This window comes from Microtus pennsylvanicus, chromosome 2 (genome assembly GCF_037038515.1).
Source record: "Microtus pennsylvanicus isolate mMicPen1 chromosome 2, mMicPen1.hap1, whole genome shotgun sequence".
NCBI lineage: Eukaryota > Metazoa > Chordata > Mammalia > Rodentia > Cricetidae > Microtus > Microtus pennsylvanicus.
The window spans coordinates 141,461,957-141,479,379 of NC_134580.1; the positions used below are offsets into that span (position 1 = coordinate 141,461,957).

At 54.2% G+C, this 17,423-nt stretch overlaps 1 protein-coding gene across 1 annotated transcript in view; it reads right to left on the minus strand.

The window, feature by feature from the left end:
• Positions 1-17,423, minus strand: part of Prex1 (phosphatidylinositol-3,4,5-trisphosphate dependent Rac exchange factor 1) — a 154,594-nt gene that overhangs the window by 28,590 nt on the left and 108,581 nt on the right. The window contains exons 10-16 of the mRNA XM_075963110.1: positions 17,055-17,202; positions 10,038-10,138; positions 8,887-8,990; positions 8,691-8,740; positions 6,307-6,382; positions 3,063-3,135; positions 640-782 (exon numbers count right to left, since the gene is read on the minus strand). Of these exons, the coding sequence (XP_075819225.1) occupies positions 640-782; positions 3,063-3,135; positions 6,307-6,382; positions 8,691-8,740; positions 8,887-8,990; positions 10,038-10,138; positions 17,055-17,202 (695 nt within the window). The remainder of the gene's footprint in view (positions 1-639; positions 783-3,062; positions 3,136-6,306; positions 6,383-8,690; positions 8,741-8,886; positions 8,991-10,037; positions 10,139-17,054; positions 17,203-17,423) is intronic.

Genomic DNA, 17,423 nt, shown 5'->3' on the forward strand with positions numbered 1-17,423 from the left:
CTGCCAGAAGAATGGGTAAAAGGGAACTGGGGGGGACACTTTCCCCAGGGCAGGATGGCCAGGAAATGTGCTGGGATCCTGGGAGTTGGTGTGCGGGTACACACGTACCCACAGTGAGTCAGCAGGAGCTCCGTGGGCACTGGGGACACTACTGAACCTGCCCCAGCTGTGCTGTTGATCGTGACTGGAGGGGAATGTGTCTGGGGAACACAGCAAGAGGAACGTCAGGGGGAGCAACACTCGAGAATCTCAGAGATGGGGGAAGTGTGCCAGACAGCAGGCACAGCACCCAGGTGGGCTAAGATACCAGCATTCCTGACTTAGCAGGGAAATGTTCCCGACTGCAGACCCTCAAGGCTCCTTAATGCAGGCAGGACACAGACTCCTGAAACCTACAGTGCCGTAGGTAACTAGGGAGGCACCGTGAGGTTATGGGTGTGGGGTAGATGAAAAAACAGGAGCACCTGCAACCCCAGTTGGGAGGAATGCAATCTTGGCTGGCACGGTGACCTGGCTTCCTGTGCCCGAGACTCGTGCTTAGAGCTGCATGCCCTGCTCTGGCCACTGGCTGAAGCTGCTCCACTCCCGAGCCGCAGGAGACTCGGGAAGAAAGGTATGGTAGTCCCACTGTGCTCCTACCAGTAACCGCTTGGCCAGGATGTTCTCCACCAGCTTGAAGTCATTGCGAAGCTGTTTGTTCTTGCTGCTAGTCCCCTCCATCTCCTCGTCGGCGTGGAAGCGGAAGTATTGGGATTCATCCTTGAATTCACTCTTCTCGAGAACTGTAAGCCACAGACACACAGTACGTGGTCAGATGGCAGTGGCTCGGTAGCCTTTGCCAACCGGCAGCCACAGGCTAGAAGCAAGCCCTGGACAAATGTGGCTTGGCCAAGAGAGTATTACACTAAAGCAAAATTGTGTACCAAAGTGTGAACGCCACATGAAGGGCAAGCTATCTGATTCTTTAAAAATCTGACACGGCTGAAGCCGTGCGCAAGCATTAAGACCCGAGTTCGGATTCGCAGTAGCCATATAAATGCCAGGTGCAGCCCAGGTCTACCTCAGCTCTGGGTTCAGAGACAGATCCTGTCTCAAAAATCAAAATGAAAAGTGACTGAGGAAAGACATCTAATGTCCACCTCTTGCCTCACGTGCACATGAACGCAGCCACACACATACACACACAGGCTGGTTCCCAACACCCATACTGGGTAGCTCACAACCACCTGCAAGCCCAGCTCCGGGGGATGTGATGCACAGGCGAGCACACACACAAATTTAAAACAAGAAATCATATAAAAAACAAACAAAAAGACCAGGCATAGTGGCGCATGCCTCTAATCCCAGCACTTGGGAGCCAGAGGCAGGTGGATCTCCTAGTTAGAGGCCAGCCTGGTCTACAGTGTGAGTTTCAGGACAGCCTGGGCTACGCAGAGAAACACAACAGAGGGTACAGCAAAGCCCAGAGTTAGCAGCTGTCGAAGGCCTATGAGCCTCTGGGGTAAGGCAGCCCGAGCACAGATGCCTCCAGACACCACTTCTTCAAGGTGGCGGTTCCTCCTCCTCCAGGGAAACTACCTGTGTGTGAGTGTTCCCGGGTCACCCCATCACCTCTTCAGAACAGACACACAAATTGCTACTTGCATCCGAAGCAGGGCAGCCAGGCTCCAGGCAGCCTGCTTATTTAGTCTCCATTGTAAACATGGGGTTAGAGGATTCCAGAGCTGGAGGAAGAGTCAGCGCTGCATCTGAGCCGTGAAGTCCCAGCAGACATGGCAGTACTGAGACTTCTGAGTCACCAGCACAGCCAAGGGAGGCCCTGCTCCCTTTTCCCAGCTTTGAGCACACAGACCTGGGTTCAAATCCTTCCATCTAATACTTTAACCTCTTTGTGCTTCAGCTTTCTCCTCTAGCAGAATAAGAAGACCAAGTCCCTGGGACGGCTCTAAGGCTGCTACGGTGAGCCTCGCTTTCCCTCTCTGCTTAAGTCCCTCCCTGAAGACTCCCGCGGTTCCGAGGCTCAGTTCAGACATGGTGGGAGGTGCCATCCCTTCCTCCACTCTGAGCTAACCCTGCTCTTTTGCCACAGCCACACCCTAACTTTCAGCCCTTTCCTATTTTAGCACATATTTGAGTTCGTGGCAGGGTGCGGGGGAGCTTCAGAGCCTGCCATCTCCCTCCCTGAAGGGCCCTGAGGGCATCAGGGCTGCCCAAGTGCCCCTCCTTGTATAGCATCCCCAGACAGCTGCCTTCCGGGAACAAGGCTGAGTGGACCACAATTATCCTCAGCCACAAATGAGAGGCTCCTGCAGAGGACAGGCGGCAGGGCCAGCGCTATCAGAGGGTACAAACAGCTTCTGAGAAGGAAACAGCCCCAATGGGTGGCCAAGCCTGGTCCCTTCAGCTGAGGGGATAAGACTGTAAGGCTCCTGGAGAGAAACTGAGGCTACAGGGGAGCTAAGCCTAGGGGGAGTGAGCTAAGGTGAGCCTAGACCTGGGCCATGGGCACAGACAGACAAATGGCTCCCAGCCTATTTTCCTAAATAAAGTTTTATCAGCACCTAGCCACACCCCTTTTGTTCCAGTGTTGTGGTGGCTGCTTCAGCACCTCCTGCCTGGCCCTTTGCAGAGCAAGTTCACTAACTCTGAGTTACAGCAAAGCACCTGGAGGCAGGGAGATGACCTGAGGCCTGCCAGGACCAGTCTCCTGCCACCAACTCACACTTCTGCAGCCTGTATCTGTGTCCAAGCCAGGGCAAGCCACCACAGCACCTGTTCATCCATGCATAAGACATGTTGGGTTGTCTGATACACAGAGTGGGACACACATGCACATATACCAGATTCTGAGCCTCTCCATGGCACCACCCGGCACCATGCCGGGCACACAGTGGTCACCCGTTGAAAGGAGGCAGAGGCTAGAAGGGAGAAGATGACCAGCAACACTGATGGGAGACACCTGGGGGGCAGGGGAGGCCAAGGCACAGCATTCAATGCTGAGACACCACATACGCAAAACTGGCTCCCGAGGCCCCGAGCAGAGTTCTAGGCCCTGCACTTACCATGGTGCATGAAACCGTTGTTGCACAGACCCACACCAAGCGCCACTGCCTCCTCTCGTGTCTGGCAGTCCCCCTGCAATGAACAGAAGGGGATGCCATGAGGGGAGCCAGCACTGAGTCCTCTAAGGGCAACCCATGGCAGGCTGCCACTCGGGAGACACAGGCTGCATGAGGGCAGAGATTTGCCATACTGAATATCAAGGTCGCCAAACCTGTTTGGAACCTACTCCTAATGAACTCCTAACGAGAGAGTCAAGCTGTTAGATGTTTCTGGTTGCCTAACAACGGCCCTTTCCCGATCCCTCCCTAGTAAGGAAACTCTCGCCCCCTTCCACAACAACCTGGGTAGTTAAGGTGGACACAAGCAAAATCCTCCAGCAAGTGTGCTAAGTCCCCTGTGCCCACAGACTGCTGCCCGGAACAAAGGAGTGACACCCAGTGCTTCTGCAATCATTCTAGATCAAAATGTGACCGCAAGGTAAACTACTGCAATGGTGGCAGAGCAGAAGGACACAGACAGTGTGGTTCCCAAAGACCTCGTGTGCGCCTTAGTGTGCCGGGCCACCAACCTCTGTGCTGCTCTCCTGAGAGGCACAGATCCCAGTCTGTTCTGTTCTCTACGTCTGTAGACGTGTCCCTGGTGGCAGAAATGAAATCTATGGTGCCTGAAAAGCCTGCAACGGCTTCTGCAGACCTCTGGAAAGAGGACACCAGTGACAAAGCCATGTGAGGATGTGATGGCATCATGGGCAGAAGTCTGACTCATGCGGATGCCGCTGAAATACTGACGGCTGCGCGTTTCTAGATATGTGGCCTCCGACAGTCACCTTTCATTTAGGTTTTCTGTCTTTACAACATGTCAGCAGAACTTGGGACACCTGGCTGATCTCAAAGGATGGGGAGCAGGGACCTGACTCCTGGTGCCTGCCCTTAGTTCCCACCCCTCCCCAAACCAGCATATTTGTGTTGCTTGCAGTTCAGGCAAGAATTTGGATTCTCCCCCTCCCCTACTTTGGCCTCCCAAATGCTTGAAGCACAGGTGTATCCCAACACAACGGACTTAGAACTCAAAAAAAAACCCTCACTGCTAACCAGGTAGAGAGAGACCAGAACCTTAGCATGGAGTTGGGCAGGCAGGCTCAGGCACAGCTGCCGACTGAATCAAGGACTGTGATTGGGAGCACCTCGACGGCTAGGGGCCAGGCTCAGAGGCTTCCAGACACACAGGCAGCCAGCCCTGCATGCAACTGTTACAGTACACAGAAGAGAAGGGCTGCCAGACACCTAGCCAAGCAGGCCTGACCTTCCTTGTAGAGGGTGGAGGAGGGTACTCCCAGCCAAAGGGACCTGATTGCTTTTCCAGCAGCTGTGAGGCCAGTCATGAGGACCAGGTGTAGGGACTCCAGAAGGAATTGTGGGGGAAGATTGGGGACCCTGGAGAGGGGCTGAGAGACTCTTGGCCTCAGCGCTCACTGTATTATCAGCTGAGGATCACAGAGAAGACAAACAGCTCCTAAGGGATCCTAGGCCAGTGGCAGGGGGATGGCAAAATTGGAGTTAGGACAGAGGAGGCAACAGGGAGGAACAGTCCGCAGCAACTGCCCCTACCCGTAGGGGACTGACTGCCAATCCAGGTAGCCTTGGTTGGGTGTTCGGTCCAAGAGGACTAGTGGGCCTCTGGCGTCCACTTGGCTTGCAAAGGGCTCAGAACCAGCCTAGCCCGCCTGTCCTATCAACAAGGAGGCTCCTCGGGACACAGGGTAAGCCATGGTGACAGATATGGGTGCCCCAGATGAGGACAAGTTGGAGGGGGAGGGGGAGGACAACTTGGGCGGTGTCCTCTAACTCATCTCTAGTTGCTGCTGTCTCTAAACTGAGAGTCATGGGGTTTTCCCCAAGCTCCTGGGAGCAAAATGTGCACACCCCTGCCTGGCACACACCCCCACCTGGCACACAGAAAAGCCATCCCCATCTCGTCACCTGACTTTTCAAGGGACCAGTGGAAGCAAAACAGGGTTGGATGCACACAGATCACCACAGACACCATGCCCACCACGCTCCATCTCTCCACTGACTGACTCCTTGACAGCTGGGGAAACTAAGGCACAAACGGGAGGGCGGATCCAGGTTGCCCGATGACAAGGAGGCTTTCTGAGGGTTGTGTGAGCCATCACATCACAGACAGGGAAACTAAGATTCCAAAGGGCAATCACTGGCCCCAAGGTGGTGGCTCTGCCACACTGCATTTATCTGTGTCCACTCCCTGCATGGCCCATGTGGCCCCTCCTGTGACTAAGATGTCCAGACCATTAGCAACACCATCTGCTGGGCCCCGGTGATTAATGCAAGGGGTGCTCAGAGGACGCAACTGTCCACTTTCTCTGCCCTGCTGCTGGCACTGGCCCTTGGGTCCAGAAGGCACAAAGGAGGAAGGCCAGCATGTGCTGCTCCTGGTCACCATAAGCCCATGGCTGGGTTATTATCAAGGCGGTGCGTCCCCACACAGCACTCCCTATCTGGCTGTGCACTCAGAACAAGTCACATGACCTAAGCCTTAGGCTCCCCATTTGTTACACTGGAAGGGTTCAGTGCGTCCTGAGGGTCAAATAAGATGACACACCACGGTCTGAGGTCACACATAGCATGGCTGGTTTCTCTGAGCTAGGTACTCCTGACCTTTAGGGTCTCAACTCTGACTCACCACCCATGCATGTGAGCCTGTCCCCAGGCACCCCAGGCTGGATCCTGAGACATCCAGGACCCCTCAACACTCCTGGTCTCTTTCACATGGACTGGATTAAGCATTTAAGTGGGGCTCCTCCCGGTTGGTGACACCTGAGAGGACAAACCATTTGGACAGGGAGAACTTGAGGCATTTCTCCCTTAACATTACATGAAATGAAAAGGCTCAACTCTCCCTGCTGCTTGCCTTTGCAGTTCTGTGTGGGTGCAATGCCTGGAGCTGGGGCTGCCACTGTGTGACGACGAAGCAGCCAGCCTGAAGACCGCACAGTCGGATGGCGGAAAGGTAGAAGGCTGGGCGTAAACACCGGCACTGAGCACCAGGACACTACATGAAAGGAAGCCGCTGCCCAGAGACATAGTCCCTTGCTAAGAGGTTCCCTGTGTGGTCACCCTCTAGACACAGAGAGCAGAAAGGAGCTGGGTCTGCCCCTAGCTACGCTGCTGTCCCCAGCTACATGGCTAATCCCAAACCACAGAGTCTGGGGCTGCTCATACTCACTTGCGCCAACAGCCAGTCCACCAGCTTGCTCCCAGGGACCACAGATTTGTAAGTCTTCAGGTGGTAATCACGGTCCCTGAGGAAGAGGAGGACAAATGAGTGGTGGCATGGGAGGGAGGCATGTTGGACAATGACTGGCTGCATGGGGGGAGCATGTTGGACAATGACTGGCTGCATGGGCGGGGAGGCATGTTGGACAATGACTGGCTGCATGGGGGGGAGGCATGTTGAACAATGGCTGGCTGCATGGGGGAGCCATGTTGGGCAATGACTGGCTGCATGGGGGGGAGGCATGTTGGGCAATGACTGGCTGCATGGGAGGGGGGAGGCATGTTGGACAACGACTGGCTGCATGGGAGGGGGGAGGCATGTTGGACAATGACTGGCTTGCATGGGGGAGGGGCATGTTGGTTTCTGGAGCCTGCTCCAGCTGGAAGATCTTCAACAGACATGGAGAAGAGGTTGACCCACTCCTGACTTATGGGCCAGCTGCCCCACCAGAAGATGAAGAGAAGGCCTCGGGCTGCAGACACTCTCTAGACCAGGGGACTTCTTTGTGGAGTCATGGCTCTTGAGGCAGCTTTGCCAGCACAGACAGGTTTGCCCTGGGGTGGAGTGCCACACTGAGGACCATGAGCATCGTATAGCACCAGATGTCTCTACAGCAAGGACCTCTCCTGGCCAAACATCCACAGTCCATGGCTGGGGAACCTTGATTTTCTAAGAAGGGTGAGCGAGGCTCCCCCATTCCTCTGCCTTGTTTTGGTGCTGACACACACGTGGCTAAGGGCAGGCTGGGCTCTAAGAACAGAGCAAAACCTAAACCTGGAGGGCACAGGGGTGTCCTGGTAAAGTACGCACTCTACATGGCTAGCCTTTGGAGCTGTGGGACCTGAGCAGTCAAACAGTGACAAACTCAGCCTTAAGCTGATGAACACAGAGTTCTACAGCTCTGGTTGGAGCTGCTGAAGTATGTTCAGGATTAGGTATGGTCAGCTGTGAGACGAAGCAAGGATCCTAGTACATCCCCACCACAATCTAAAAAAAGAAAAAGGAAGTCAGGCCAGCAGGTTGGAAGGCCCAGGGAAAGCCAGTAGGGAACAAACAGGCAGAGGTCACAGAGCTAAGAAGGCCGCTGGGCACCAGCAGAGGCCAGAGGGGCCCAGGAGGCCACTGGACACAGGCAGAGGTCACTGGAATCCAGGAAGAGGCTGGGCCCGTCTGCCACTACCTCCTAGGACCAGCACAGAGCAGCAAAAGGAATGAGAGAGGAGGCAGGGCTGTGGGTGAAGCGTTTGCAGGGCCTGACATCACAGACCACGAACTGGATGGATGAAGTCCCTGGGACAACAGTCATGTCGCCCTGTCCTTGTCTCTCCACCCACAACCACAGGCTTCCTAACAGAGACTGACCCACTCGTTTCTGATGCCAGGAGCCTACGAGCATACTTTCCGTGACTTCAGCACTGTAACTTTAAGCTGCTGGCGAGCCCGCTGGCTGGAATAGAAACAGTCACTCAACAAACACTAGTGCTGGATTGCGCCACTCGAGGTCAATGCCCTGCCACATAGCCATTTGAATTCAGGCTCAAGCAGCCCATAAAATGAAAATAAAAGTTTATTAAATTAAAAAAAAATCTGCCAGGTGGTGCTGGCAGACACCTTTAATCCCAGCACTTGGGAGGCAGAAACAGGTGAATTTCTGTGAGTTCAAGGCCAGCCTGGTCTACAAAGGACAGACAGGATTACCCAGAGGGACCTCGTCTCAGAAAAGAAAAAAAAATGCAAATGCTCCGTATCCTGGAGCATTTGCAAACCTCATGGGGACAGGTGTCCCTGGGGGTGACAAACACAGGCACAGAGCACCAGAAAGCATGACTCTGTTCCTGGGTGGGACACAGGGAGGGTGCCAGGACAGGCTTGAGATGGAACTCAGTGGCGGAGCATGTGTCCCTTCCTGGGGCCCCATTCCAGGAAATTAAAATGTAAAGGCAGCCAGGGAAGCCGACCTGACAGGGAGGCTCTGGGAAGCCATGAGAGCCAAGGCTATGTAGGAGAGAGCATCCCACAGCAGCAGCAAGCGCAGAGGCCCTGAGGTGCATCCCACTTCACACACTGCCTCAGACAGGAATGGTGAGGCACAGGAAGGTGGAGGACTGTCCAGGGTCACGCAGCTGGGAACCAGTACATAGATCCAGTCAATGTCAACCTGCCCCTTACTATCCCTGCAGGACACCCCACAAATCCACTCACTTCATCCTGATGGCCTGACAGAGGAGCTCAGTGATTAACCCTGTCTGATGGAGAAGCCTGAGTCTCAGAGAGGTCCAGGTACTGGTGGGGCCATGCAGATACTGTCAGGAAGGTACGCCATGGGGACTTACTTGATCACAGGGGTGTAGAGGCTATGCAGACGGCAGTAGAGTCTCACGCCCTACAAGCAAGAGCAAGGTCTGAATCAGCTACATCTTCTAGACTGCTGGGAAAATGAGGGTGGGCAGGGGCAGGCTATGAGGGACATAGGCTTGTTCTGCAGGGACCTCTAGCTGGATCGGGGCCACAGGCTGAAGGACGTCCTACCTTGGACATGATGTCCTCCAGCTCGCTGCGAGCCTTGTAGGTGCCGTCATCGTAGCGGAAGCGATACATCACCTGCTCGTTCTTGAACTGATGTTTGTCAGAGACTGGAAAGACCCAGGGACTGGTGAGGCTGGGAACACCCTCCACCGCCACCCTCTGGTCCCCCAGTACATTGAGGGACTTGAGAGACACAGCCTGGGCAGGCTGACACCTGTAGACACCTCTGATTTGCCCTGCCCTTTGAATGGGAACCAAGCACTCCAGGGGAGAGCCCACACAGCTGGGATCTGCACAGCTATCCTCCTATTCTGCTGGGGACTTAGACCCAGATACAGATTCTGTGTACAGCCAAAAGTCCAAATCTCTAAGAACGAAGATGCTTCACTACCACCTGGACACTCAGTGGCTTCTGGTTGGCTCGGGGGACCCACACAACCGCCAGGGTTGGGCCAGGGCTTAGTGTGGCAGGTCTGTCCTCTCCACAGCACCAGCCATGGCTGGAGTCATTCGACAGTGACCCCCATGAGCTTTCCAGACCTCACAGCTGAGTCTTTCCCCAGCTCCGAGTCACCTGGTCTTACTTCCTACCATGCCCCTGTCCACTCAGGAGGCAGTCTCACTGCCTTCCTTGCTGCTCCTTGTAGACCAGTCAGCATCCCCCTGCCTAGATGATGACCTAGAGCCCACTTGCCTCCCTCATTGCTAGGGAAGGTACCCCCAAGCTCCTGACCGCTACTCTGTGCTCTCCCAGCTCAATCATGCCACACCGATACCCTCTGCTCCCTTCTTCGTCTCCCCTCCAAGCACGAGGTCAGCTCTGTGAGGACAGGACGCTCCATCTGTCCCATTCACAGGCGTGCAAGCAGTGTCTGCTGCAAGGGACATGCAACAGACACCTACGAGTTAGCTAAAACCTAAGCAGAGGGCTTGTTCTTTCTGGAGGGGCAAATAGAAAGTTCTACCCCCCTGGCCAACTGTTGTGAGGCATCCTCCCTCGCTGGTGCCCAAGGAAACACTCATTCTGCCACCTTGGAGAAATGTCATGAGGCAGCTGTGGTCCTGGGCCACGCCTTCGAAGTATGGGAACAGACTTCTGGGGAAAGGGCCGCTTCCCCGCCATCAAGCTACCGTGCCACACCTCTTCCACTCACCATGGTGAATGATGCCATTCTCCAGCAGGGCTTGGCCCAAGTTGATCCCTTCTTCTGTTTTGCTGATCTCGCCAATTTCCAGGAGCCAGGCAACAAACTCACTGCCAGGAACAGAAGATATGATGAGATGGTCCCCAACCCTGGAACCAGAACCAAGCTGGCCTGGCCCCACCCACCCCAGGAATGATAGGCAGATCTTCCTGCAGGCACACAAAACCAGGAGCCATGGCCCAAGAGACAGTGGTTTACCTGTGCCTTTTCAGGTGACTAAGACCAATCACACACAGATCTGCTTCATCCACCGTGGAGGTGTTGTGGGGGGGAGGGGATGAATGAATGGGTGGGTAGCAAGCACATGAATGGATGAGCGGATAGGTGCAGTTGGAAGGATGGTGGATGTTTGGTAAATGGAGGAATGATGGGGGCAGAGATGTGTGAATGAATGATTGAGAGATACACAACAGGTGGTCGGATAGGTGAGTGATGGGCTAGTGCGTAGGGAGACGTATAGATAGAAGGGTGAAAGAAGAGAGGGATGGTTGACAGTTAGCAGATGAATAAAGGATGGATGGATGGATGGGTGGATGGATGGGAAGATGAGCAGATGGATGGATGGGATGGGTGGATGGATGGGTGGGTGGGTGGATGGGTGGATGGATGGGTGGGTGGGTGGATGGATGGGTGGGTAGATGAGCAGATGGATGGATGGGTGGATGGATGGGTGGATGGATGGGTGGATGGATGGATGGATGGATGGATGGATGGATGGATGGATGGGTGGGTAGATGAGCAGATGGATGGATGGGTGGATGGATGGATGGATGGATGGGTGGATGGGTGGATGGATGGGTGGGTGGGTGGGTAGATGAGCAGATGGATGGGTGGATGGATGGGTGGATGGATGGATGGATGGATGGATGGATGGATGGATGGATGGGTGGATGGGTGGGTGGGTGGGTGGATGGGTGGGTGGGTGGATGGATGGGTGGGTGGGTGGATGGGTGGGTGGATGGATGGGTAGATGAGCAGATGGATGGATGGGTGGATGGATGGATGGATGGATGGATGGATGGATGGATGGGTGGGTGGATGGGTGGGTGGGTGGGTGGATGGGTGGGTGGGTAGATGAGCAGATGGATGGGTGGGTGGGTGGGTGGATGGGTGGGTGGGTAGATGAGCAGATGGATGGGTACATGGAAGGCTAGGTGGGGTGGCTTAGGAGAGTGTGGATGACAGATGAATGGGTAGTGTGTAGATTATGAGTGGATGGATAAAGGGATGACAGGTAAGTGGAAGGTGGGAAGGTTATGGATGGATGGATAGATGATGAGTGATGGATGGGTGTGGTTAGATGGAGGAGCAGAAGGGTGAAAGAATGATGGACAGATAGAGGACAGGTGTTGGATGGGTGGCGGGGAAGGAATGGGTAGACATGACTCCATGGTAGATTTGTGGATGGAGGCATGAGCCAAGGGACAGACACCAGGCCATGTGATGTGAAGGCAAATGACAAGAATGGATGACGATGAACCATCAAAGAGATCAACGCTGAACGAATGAGTAGATATGGAGTCAGGGGGAGGGGGCTGGCTGAGTGGACAGGAAATGCTGGGTGGATGGTGGAAGTACACACGGATAGCTGGAGGAGGGTGTAGCTAGATGGGGGTGAGCTGATACTAGATGGGGGTGTATGTGTGTATGGAAGTAGTATGTAGACGAAACACACAAAATCAGCAGGAGGCAATGCCAAGCCCAGAAAGCTGACTGGAGAGATGGCTCAAATCACATGCTCCCTGTCCTCACAATAATCCAATAGCTTCCCCTTTCATCAGAAGGGACTTCAGCTCTACCTCAGTTGTCCCACACATTTGCCCAGATATATGTGCACCTTCATCAGCCACCCCCAATCCACATCCAAAAAAAAAATTCCAACTAGGGGGTGGTGGCTCAAAAGGCAGAAGCAGGTGAATTTCTGTGAGTTCAAGGCCAGCCTGGCTACAGAGTGAGTTCCAGGACAGCCTGGGCTATATAGAGAAACCCTGTCTCAAAAACCAAACCAAACAAACAAACAAAAAGAAAATGAAAAACAAAAGTTCCTAGACTCCATCATGCATCAGGGCCTTTGCAATTGCTGCTAGTCTACCCCGAAATGCCCTTCCCTGGCTCTTCTTTCCATACCACCCCCAGGGCCCGACCCAGCAGCCCACCCATCCTGATACCCTTCCATTCTGTGCCAAGCAGTCTCTGCAGCATGGCTTAATAGACTTCTATGAGCGTTCTTCAGTTTCCTTCCCTGCCCACACAGACACCCAGAATGCAACCCCTGGATGATGGGGTTGATCTTATTTGTGGCTCTTTCCCTGACACACTCTGAAACTCAAGAGTCCTCTATGCAGCAAATGAGGAATGAGCAAGAAAGAATGTTCTAGGGTCCACAGGAAGGTTGGTGCACGGATGAGACAGGTGAGCTTTTCTGGCTCCCGGTGACAGTCCAGGGGTCAGACTCAGCCAGGCCTCTGAGGTCCCAGCCCCTGTGGCCACGTGAGCTCAGCAGATCTCAGCCCACTGGAGTCAGCGGAAGAGGGTGAGCCCAGAGCAGGCAGGACCTACGAGCGTGGGCAGCAGTGCCCGGCCCCCTCTCTATGAAAACCAGCTGTCCCACCTCCGGCTACAGCAGGGGGCGCTATTTTTAGCTTTCTGTGCTGGCAGAAGAAGGACCTGCCCTCATGTAGGTAGCAACACTAAGAGGCATTCAGAAAGCCTACAGGACACCCAGAGAGGTGGAAAAGAAATAGGTACATTTCTGGAACCCTAGGTGGGAACTTTCCAGGTTCTGTGTCCCCCTACGCGACACCCCTGCCCCCACCTCTGATTCTTTCTCAAAGTCTCAACTCTTGGGATAAGGCAAGAACTGCCAGCAACCCCAGAGGGCAAACAGATGTTGGTGTGCCCACTCTCAGAGGCTGGAGTCTGGAGACCCAGTCAAGGGCTGTTGACCAGCTGTCTTATCCAGGGCCTCCCCTAACTAGGGGTCTGTAGCCAGAGTGGGGACAGGAAGTATCCCAAAGTGACTGCAGGGGCAGAAGACAGATGGAGGACAAAACAGAGCAATTGAGTGGTGACTGCCCACGCTGGGTCCTGCTACCCTTTGGGAAACCAAGCTGGATCTTTAGCTTACTGGGCAGAACTGAAGCAAAGCTGCCCCTTTCTGGGGAACAAGATGCAGCTGGACGCAACTCAACAGGATGCAGCTCAAACAACTGGTTTGCTTGAGGACATCTGGAATTAGTGGGTGGACTTTTTAATCCTGTGAAACTTTAAACTGGGACCCAGGGGGTAAGGAGATAAAGTTAATCTCTTCTTCCGCAGGAACCTCGAACTCTGAACGGGGGTGCTGGCCGGGGGAGGGGGGAGACTGTGCCAAACCAGCCAAAGCTGAAGCTATTGCTCTAAGAGCCCATGGCAACCCTGTGGGTTCAACTCTCCGAAAGGGGAGCACTCGATAGTTCCTACAAAGCTCCCAGTTGTTAAATGCAGCTGTCTAACCCCGTATTTTCTTGAACCCCCTCTCCAGGCTTCCACTTGTACTGGGCCAGCAGGGTCTCAGGGTGGAGGAGAGGTGTTCCGAATTAGACATCAGAACGTACAGCAGCTCCGAGCAGGGAACGGGGATCTGACAGTAGCTCTGGGTTGGGTTACAAAGGGAAACAGCCCGGGTTTCCAGAAAGACGTTCCCTCCGCTGTGGGAGGCACTGAGACCAGGTGGGGTGCCCACCGGCGTAATGGGACTGAGATGGAATGTGGGGTCCACGCACAGCTAGGCTGCTTCCACTCTCCCTTTCCCTGCCCAGTGGACATGGTTCAGCCTGCTGCAGGTCAAGGCCAAGGCTGGGCACAGGGAACACCTGGGCACACCTCTGCCATTCTTTGCTGAGAGCCACCTGACCAGTGGCCCTGTGCCACATACTCCCCAGAACCGAACATCCTTTTGCCTGTCTCCTGCACAGGCCGAGATCTCCAGTGCCTAGAGCCTGGGTTTGATAAGCACACCTGAGTCCCATGAACAAAGTCCCTGCCAATGTCCATGGCAATGCCTGTTCACGTCCTGTGTGTGCGTGAGGCCAAAGGTCAATGATGGGCTATCTTCCACCATCATTCTCTGCCTTATCTTTTGAGACAGGGTCTCCATTACTAAGACAGGCTCTTGCTAGTCACCCAGGCCTACCTGCCTTGCCCACTGCTCGAACCTCAGCCCCATGAGTGCCAGGACTGCAGTGCTCAGTTTGGTCTGTTGTACACAGCTGTGTATATAGTTACTTCAGCAAAGTCTCCCACCTCAGAACTCCCAATGTGTAGCCTGACATCTAACTACTGTCGAAGTTTGCAGCAAATGCTTTCGCCTTCAAGAAACCTCCCCGAACCATCTGACTGGCACACCTTGTTCCAAGTGGCCCAAGCCTGACAACTCATCTCTTTCAACTACTGAGCACCTAAACAAAAACCTGACCCATGACTCAGTGCTACCAAATGAAGCCCTGCTAATTCCTGGGTCTCATGCCATCCTTTGCCACTCCAGTACCACAGCTCAACCAAGCCACTGGACTCTTGCATCTGTGATGTCCTACCCAGGCATGCTGTTTCTTAGGTCTTCTCCTGGCTGATTCTTGCTTGTCACACAGATCTTGGTTAAAATGTAACCTTCCTAAGAGGCCCATCTTACCTGGCTAAATCAGCTCCACAATTCTCCCCTTACATCACTCTACTACTGCCTTGCAGCATTCACTGGTCCAAAGGCTTCCTTCTTTAATTTGACCATTTGTCTACTGACCTATTCCTGTAGGGACGGTCATCTCCCTGTCAGCAAGATGTTTGTCTATTCCCTGCTGCCTGCTGGCAATCAGAAAGGGATTTAGGGAGGGAGCAATTTTGTCTCTCTAGTTAATCTGAGGATGCTGGGAGGCAGGTGGACACGCACATGCACGCACACGCATATGCACGAGTATGCTTCCCACAGTACACAGATTTTATCACTGAAATGTGAAGTCTGCTACTTTCTGCATGGAGCACAAACTGGCCACTTCTTCCCACCAGTCCCTGTACCATGAAGCATGCATGGCCCAGCATGTGTTCTCAGTGCCCTGGCCAGCATCGTGCTTAGCGCTTCTGCATTCCCACTGGGTCCTCCAGCCCTTCTTCTTCCTTGTCATTGACTGAGACTGACAGACATTAACCCAGTGTCCAAAGTCATCCAGCAGGAAGATGGGGAAGACACAGCCCCAGTCTGACTCAAAGCCCTGCCCTAAAAGGTTATGAAGATAAACCAGACACACCACAACCAGGGAGTCCCTGTCCAGCAGCAGACAGAAAGCAATGATGGGGGGAAATGCGGAAGAGAGAGTAAAGCGAAGCAAGCATGGAGGCAGTGAGAAAGAACACCAGCTCTGGAGTCACCCTGTCCTGAGTGTGAATCCCATCTCCACACATGGCACTGTGACTTCACACAAAACCTTTTCCCTCTATATGCCTCAGTTTCTTTAAAATAGGGACAATGGCAGTGACTTGCCTCACGGTGTTATGTGAGATTAAAAGCGATTGCCAAATGTGAATGTATGTCAAAGATCTGACTGAGTGAGGGAGAGACCTGTGTCCCCACCACCTATCAGTCTTACAGAGGGTACCAGGGCTCCTGGAGATTTCGTGAGCTACACATTGGCGGGGAAGGAGTGCTGGAAGCCCAGACAGGTGCAGAAGGAAGCCAAGCCTGAAGAAACATGTTCTCTTAACGGGAAGTCAGGTCCTCTGGGCCCCGTGGTTACATGAGCCGCGATGCTGGCTGGGGTTCAAATGGGCAGCAAGAGGAATCTCCTCTAATCCTGAGGACAGCCGGGCCTCAGAAGCCTTAATCACAGACAGGTTATCCCATCCGGCGGGGCTGGCAGGAAGGCTCTCCAGTGCTCCCCCAGGCAGAAGTGGGAGAGCTGCTAGAGAAAAGCCTTCTATGAAGTGGAATCAGGGATTAGCAATGGAGACAGCCAGGGGCCCCTCTAACCTTTCAAGCTCCTGGACCCAGGTCTCTCCTTTCCACAAAGCCTCAGAGAGCCAGGACTGCTGAACCCCAAGGACAATGGATGGAGCAATCCAAAAATCCTGGTTTCCCCAAAACTCCCACCCCTAGCCTGTTTAAGAGCGGGCCTCAGGGCCGACCCTGGGCCATCGCCTAACTCCACAGGCTGCGGTGGACATGAATACTCAGGCCGACCCTGGGCCATCTCCTAACTCCATAGGCTGCGGTGGACATGAATACTCAGCTGGATTCTGTATTTTCATATTTCTAAAACCAGGTTCCTGTCTGGCTCCTTCCTTCATTGTCTCCACCCATGTCTTCAACTAGCTTGTAAGAACCGACCCCTACCCAGGGCCCCCACCTCTCTGACCACTGTCCACAGAGGCCTCTGCTTGTCCCTTCCCCAACGCTGCTGGCCCAGACTCCTCTAAGTACACGGTAGCCTACAAAGCAGATCTCCTGACTCAGAGGCCATCTAAATGCCTGCCCCACACGTTCATCTCCAATCTAGTCCAGGACAACTGACACTATTTCCAGTTTTCTCTGTACCATGCAGGCCACCAAGCTCTAGCCTGCCCCAGACCCTCCGAATTCCATCTCCAGCACAGCACAGCCTCCTCTGCCTTGGCCACGGCAGAACAGACAGAGATAAGCAGAGTGTGGCCAGCCTGATGCGTCAGGAAGATCTCAGCTTTTATCATGGACTCCATTACAGGAAGCAGATTACCCAGTGGGTCAGGAGCAAACACAGCAGGCAGAACTACAGCAGAACCCTGCCAGCCCTGACCCTCATCTGAGTCTGCTCTACAGGTCTGAGGGGGCGTAAGGTGGCTGTGCAGGGAGATCCCAGACAAGAGAAAGGGCGTACGGGCAGGGCGGGGCAGGGCAGGGCAGGGCAAAGCAGAAGTAGGGTGGGAAAGGAAGGTGGCCAGCTGGGATGGGATGCCACTCACTTGCCAAGGAAGCACTTGGGCACAGTGCTCAGCTTCCGTCGGCGGTCTTTGATCAAGTTCACCTTCTTGCTCATCATCAAGTGATACAGCTTCTCCCCCTTCTCCGCGATCATGACGTACGCATCACGCTCCATGCCCAGCTTCAGGCCTGCATGGGGACAAGATTGCGGAGGGGGGGGTTACAGGAGGCAGTCTGGGGTTCTAGTATTCACGCCTGCCAACTTCACACTAGCATAGCCATAGAGCACTTTCTGACCCCTGGTCAATGTCACACACCTACCAGAAACTGCTCAGAAGGACTGGGAAGGGACCCAAGTTTAGTCCCAGGGTAACTGGTGGTCCTTTAACTCAGAGCCAAGCCTCAAAGCC